We start from the raw sequence: 6,289 nt of genomic DNA, 5'->3' as shown, positions 1-6,289 counted from the left end.
TTATTTATTTTGGTGGCACTGGGGTTCCTAGAAACCCATTCTCCAGGTTACTCTCCCAGACCTATTTTTATATTTTTTTATTTGGAAACAAGGTCTCTTAAGCCAGAGAAGCTGTTTTCGAACCTGCGCAATCCTCCTGTCTCTGCCTCCCAAACGCGGGGATTACAAGCGTGCGCCACCACGCCCGGCACTTATACATTTTAAAATGGTTAAAGTGGCAAATATTTTGTATGTTTAACCACAGTTTTTTGTTTTGTTTTGTTTGTTTGTTTTTTGATGGCACTGGGGTTCCTCCTGGAAGCCCTTCTACCTCCGGGCTACACTCCCAGACCTATTTTATGCTTTTATATATTTTTTGGGGGGGTGGGTGGTACTGAGGATGGAACCCAGGGGCCTTCTACCTCCAGGCTACACTCCCAGACCTATTTTATATTTTATTTGGAAACAGGGTCTCTTAAGCCAGATGAGGCTGGCTTCGAACCTGCGTGATCCTCCTGTCTCAGCCTCCCAATTGCGGGTATTACAAGCGTGCGCCACCACGCCCGGCTTGCTTTTTTATATTTGGAAACAGGGTCTCTTAAACCAGCGCAGCTGGCTTCGAACCTGTGTGATCCTCCTGTCTCCACCTCCCAAGCGCGGGGATTACAAGCGTGCACCACCACGCCCGACTAACCACAGTTTTGAAACAGAACAAAGAAAGTGTGACTTGGCTGACCAAGTAGAGCAGAGACCTGAGTCCATCATGCACCAAGAGATGAATCCTTTCTGCATTATACACCATCCCCTGACCCTCCCACTTTCTCAGGACAGACCATGAGCTGGTTTGAACAGGATATTTTTTTCCATTTACTCTTTTTATACATGTGATATTTCCTTCATATGGTATGCAAGTGATAGTGAGATGTCTGGGTCTGGAGCAATACCAGTGTCCACAATTTTCTATGTAGACTAGAGATTAAGTGGAATTAAGAGGAAGACGTTAGGTGAACCATAGGCTTTCTGAAAATGAAGACACTATTTCAACAGTGTGAGAGCATGTGTAGAATTTCCTCAAGAGGTCTCCGGAACTCAAAAATGCCTAGGAGTAAAGGATGTGCCCCAGCACAGATTCCTGAAAACAGTGAGGGCCAGGGACATTCAGCAGAAGATCTCTGCCAAGTCAAGTGTTTTCATTTATCTTTCCACCTCTCAAGTTGAGGTACCTGGGGTCTTTGTGCATGTTTATTGCTCTCTGGTGAGGTCTTATTTCTGCTCTCCTTAAGTTTCTTTACCAGTCTCCTCCCTCTCCTGTCAGACTGATCTCTCAAATGGAAATGCACAATGGGAAGAAGAATAAAACATATTGCAAGATGAAAATGGAGAGAACACTGGAGAGAAGGGAAAGAGGGAGCTGGAGACCATGAGGAGTTTGGGATGGTGGACATATTTGGGTCAGTGGCAGGAGATGCCACCTCCCCCAGGGCTCCAGCATAAGTGAACACATCAATCTGGCAGTTACTTGTTTTCCTTCAAACTGGTTGTTAGGCTGGAATGTCGCTGACATCAGAGGGTTCCAGTCCTCCTGATTGGCAGGGGCTGAATTCTGTGGGTGCTCAGCAGGGCAGTGGGCAACGGCTTCTTCTCAGAGCTCTTCTCTACTGCCCACTCTCCCCGGTTTGGACAAGAGACACGGGCTTGGGATCAACAAGATCGCAGGAGAAGGCTTTGGAGAGATCAGAATCTCAGATTTGTGGAAGGGAAGAAAGAGACTGGGAGAACTCATGGCCACTAGTCAACCATCCTCCCAGTCTGAGGCCCAGAGTCCCCAGCCTAGCTCCTCAGGGTACTGCCTGGAGGTGGAGGTGGATGACAAGATCCCAGGGCCATCAGGTGAGGGGACTGGAGCCAGAAGAGATTTCCAAGGGTGACTAGTAAGGAGAGAGGGGTAGAGAGGTGGGAAGGAGGGCCACAGGACGCCAGGCACTGGAGGAGAGGACCAGACAGGGGAACCGGGATATTCAGGTAGACAGAAAACCTATATGAGAAGAAATCAGGTGGCGAGATGAGATTGAAGGACAGAAAACAGAAAGAGGGGACTCAAACAGAGCCCCCACCAATGATAGGAGAAAGGGTCTATAATGAGGAAGAGTTTAGATGAAGAGGGAGATGGGCCACTGGCAAGGAGAATCAGGGCAAATTACTCTTGCAGAGGGGAAAGATGGAAGAGTGTGGCTTAGGGGATGGCGATGGTTGAAGAGGTTTGAGTTTTGGGGACAGAAGTGGCTAGGGCTTAGATGGTCAAAGGCTGAATTCCAAAGACAGTGGCTTCACTCAGATTTCTTTACTCAGCTCCAATCATAGAAAGCAGTCACCCACTTCAAGTCTGGAAGAGGAATTGGTCATCAGATTCTGAGGAGGACCTGGAGGAGGATCTGCCGGGTATTTTTGATCTAATTCCCTGGGGAGATGCCAGCTGCTCACCTCAATACTACAGAGAGACAAGACACTGGGAGTGGTCTTCAGATTCTCAGGAGGAGCTGCCAGGATTGGCTGGCTCATGCCTGAGGATAGGACCCAATTCCCCACTTCAGCTCCCAGCTCAGAAGGAGGACAGGGAATGGGCCACAGATTCTGAGGAAGAACAGCCAGGATGGGCTGGTTTAGCCCCAGGGGCAGAACCCAGACTTGGATCTCAGTCCCAGGCACAGAAGAGAAAGAGAGAGTGCTCTTCTGAATTAAAGAAGGAGCTGGAGCAGGAGGCACCGGATCTGGGCCCTGAGCCTCAGCATCCCTCCTGGACTGTAGACACACAGCATGGCCTCAAGATGACACTAAAGAGAAAGCGAGTGTCCTCCGTGCTCCCTGAGCACCACGAGGTCTTCACCAGGCTGCTTGGTAGGGAAAGGCCCTGGATTGTTCCCTCTAATCCTGTTTCTAGAAACTAACAATCACTTCACTGTTCCAGGGGAACACATGCCCTGCTAGCTCAGAGTTCTCTGTGATGGAGGACTCAGGATCCATTGCTCTTTGGAGACAGATGACAGAGAGCCAGACTAGACTTGAGAAAGGTCCCCACTTGGGGTTACAAGCTTGCTTCTAACCCTGTCCTCTGATACTGAGCTCCTGCTGACTTCTCTGGATCTCAGTGTCTTTTTTTTTTTTTTTTAATGGTACTGGGGATGGAACCCTTCTACCTCCGGGCTACACTCCCAGACCTATTTTATATTTTTTAAATTTGGAAACAGGGTCTCTTAAGCCGGCGAGGCTGGCTTTGAACCTGTGCAATCCTCCTGTTTCCACCTCCCAAGCGCGGGGATTACAAGCGTGCGCCACCACGCCCGGCTTTCAGTGTCTTTATCCCTGGATGGGAGGGGGGTTTACAGGGTCATGTCCACACCCTGAAGTGACTATCCAATGAGGAAATGACCCAATTAGTATCTGAGTTACCACCTGATTCCCGAGGGGCTGCTTTTCCGGACAATGAAGGGTCTACAGGGTTCATTTGAAGGTCTTAATCAAGGGGATGTGGGGTGACACTCAAGCCCTCAGTCACTTGCTCCTGCCTGGAGTCTCAGCACACTGCCACTGTCCCTCGCCTGGTGCGTATTCTGTCTGTCCTCTTCCCATCTGGGCTCAACTTCTCCAGGGCAAGGAGGGCTCCTCCCTGCTCTCTTGCTCTCAGGGCAACCCCATGCAGGCTCCCAGCCCCACCTGTGCTCTGTTCACAGAGGATCCCGTCGTCAAAAGATTCTTGGCCTGGGACAAGAAGCTGAGGGTTTCGGACAAGGTGAGCTGGTGTACACTGAACAGGGTCCAGGGGCTTGCCAACCCCTCCCCTCCGCTCTCCCTCCAGGCAGCTCCAGACTGACATTCTTGAGGTCCTGGCCCCTTTGTGACTTGTCAGGTTGTCCCTTCGTGGGACTGGTAGTTTCTTGTAGAGGAGACGAGGCACCCTGCCTCTACTTGGGATCCTTGGGATCTGAGCCCTAGGCCATCCATGTCCTCTTTGCCAATTGCCCCTGACGTCCCAGCTGCCTCATCTCATTGAGGAGGTAGCTCTTTGCTATATCTGACCAAACAACCTCCTGATCCCGCCATCGAAAAAGAACTCCCTCAAAAGACCCTGTGTAGCTGGCCATTGGGGTGCTGCATGGACGCCCCTTGCCTTGACTTTTCTGACTCCCTGGCCCTTTCCCCAAAAAAGCAAGCCACCCATAGGTCTCTTCGGAGCTACGTTCCCTGCCCAGCCTCCCTTCCCTCTCTCCCTTCCTTTCTCCTCTTCCAGGGTATGACCTCTCTTTATTGTGTTCCTCTCTCCACCAGTACCTCCTGTCTATGGTCATAGCTTATTTTAGCCGCGCTGGCCTCTTCTCCTGGCAGTACCGACGAATACATTTCTTTCTGGCTCTGTGAGTATTGGGCCTCAACCAGTCAGTCAATATTCAATACCTGGGAGGTCAGGAGGGAGAGGCGGGACTCCTGCCTTTTACCTGTCTTCTATTTTGGTAGCACTGGGGAATAAACCCAGGAACATTCTAGCTCTGAGCCATACCCCTGCCCTTTTTATTTTATATTTTGAAACAGGGTTTTGAAAAGTTGCTGAAGCTGGCCTCCATCTACGATCCTCCTCGCTCCGCCTCTCAGTTGCTGAGGTTACATGTGTGCACCACTTCATCTATCTCTTTACCCCCTTTATACTGTTGGCTTTGGTTAGTAAAAACAATCCCATTATAGTACAGTGTTCTTGAACTTCTACTAGAACAAACACACTAAGAACCTTAATGTCAATTAAAAAGAAGGTGTGCACTAAACAAAAGGAAATATAACCTGCCTCCCATCCTAGCTCTCAGAGGAAAGGAGGAAAGACATCGAGACAGCTCGTATCTGGTAAACAGACTGGACATGCAGGTGCTGCTGGTGCTCTCTCTACCCTGCATCAGTATTGATCGCTGTGTTTTCTGGGCTTCTCCATTCCCAAGACAGATGCCCGATTAGGCCCTCCTCACACTGCACAGATCTACTGGCAAAGGCTCCCTCCTGGTCTTTCCTACAAGTCTTTCCTCAAACTGGTGGCTTACATGAACTGACAATCCTTCTCCACGAGGGTGCAGCTACCTCACAGGCCTCCTGAGCAACTGCATTGCTTCTCACCTTCTAGAGCGAGGCTGGCGTTCTTGGGTTTGGCTTCCGCTCTCCCTATGATAAAACTCCATAAAACTGCTCCTTGCCTGGCTTCCTTTCTGGGAAACTGACCCCAAGTACACATCCTCGACCATAATGAGGAACCCGATTCCCTCCTCCAGCTACATCGCCAGTGACATGGAGGAGGACAACCAGGCACCAAAAGAGGACATGTTTTCCTTCCTCTATGGGAAGAGCTATGCCCAGCGTCCCTTGTTCCACAGACTGCGCTACCAACTCCTCCGTTCCATGCGCTGGAATACTCGTGTTTCTCTGGAGGAGTGTGAGGAGGTGGGGCCTGTGGGGCCTTGTGGGATGGAGGGGTGGCTGGGTTGGAGAGGCAGGGGAGCATGGGGGTGGCTGGTGGGATCAGGGCATGAGCAAGAACTGGAGGCTGCACGGGAACGCAGGGTCTTCCTGGACAGCCGTCGTCTTTGCCGGGGCCGGTTTTCTTTGCAGATCCAAGCTTATAATCCAGGGCTGTGGGTGTGGAGCCGGGATCGCACCCTCCTTCATGGATCTCCAGGGGCCATGGAGGCCTGAGGTCATCGGCCCAATGGAAGGTAGGAACACGGCTAGAAGGCAGATGTGGAATAGCTAGAGAGGACCAAGGTGTGGAGTCCAAGGCTCCATGCTCTTAAGTATGCTCTCCTCCACCAGTGGAATCACCTGTTTTCCTTGTGATAGCCCAGAGCTCTGGGCCTTATATTAGATATATTAAAAGTTTTTGGAGTAGGAGGTCAGTAAACTGTGAGAGTCAAAACTGTAATGGTTTAGGACTGGGCTTAAGAATGAAGGGTTCGAGTATAATTTGAATTCGTAAGCTGGTCAAAACTCTAGTTAGACTTGACTTAGAAAACACACCTCATCTTCATGTCTAGAGAATGACATTCACAAGTTCTGACAACTCCTCTCTTTTCCTCCAGATTGCTGGACCCCGGAGTGATGAACATTTTCAGCGAAACATCAAAGGGGTCACAATGGAGGTTCTTCTCCCCCCCCCACAGTCTAGGACCACTGGAACGGGACATGTAAAGGCTTTGATTGGGAGGGAATTACTTTTAAAACATAAAATTATAAAACTTTAGTATTATCACAAATGTTATTTGTTTACTTTGAACATGTTGTC

The 6,289-nt window shown here is 50.0% G+C and overlaps 1 protein-coding gene across 1 annotated transcript; it reads left to right on the top strand.

Annotated features, from left to right (window-relative positions):
• Positions 1-1,760: 1,760 nt before the first annotated feature.
• Positions 1,761-5,703, top strand: LOC308268718 (speedy protein E4-like; the record flags this gene model as incomplete). The annotated part of the gene is made up of 6 exons (XM_080703822.1): positions 1,761-1,869; positions 2,785-2,874; positions 3,708-3,766; positions 4,303-4,388; positions 5,283-5,451; positions 5,620-5,703. The coding sequence occupies 6 exons, from the start codon at positions 1,761-1,763 to the stop codon at positions 5,701-5,703; spliced, it is 597 nt and encodes a 198-aa protein (XP_080559948.1).
• Between the last annotated feature and the right edge of the window lie 586 nt (positions 5,704-6,289).

This window comes from Muscardinus avellanarius (assembly GCF_963383645.1).
Source record: "Muscardinus avellanarius genome assembly, chromosome: 10".
NCBI classification, from domain to species: domain Eukaryota; kingdom Metazoa; phylum Chordata; class Mammalia; order Rodentia; family Gliridae; genus Muscardinus; species Muscardinus avellanarius.
Note: the sequence above shows the minus strand (reverse complement) of the source record. Positions and strands in the feature narration are given on the sequence as shown.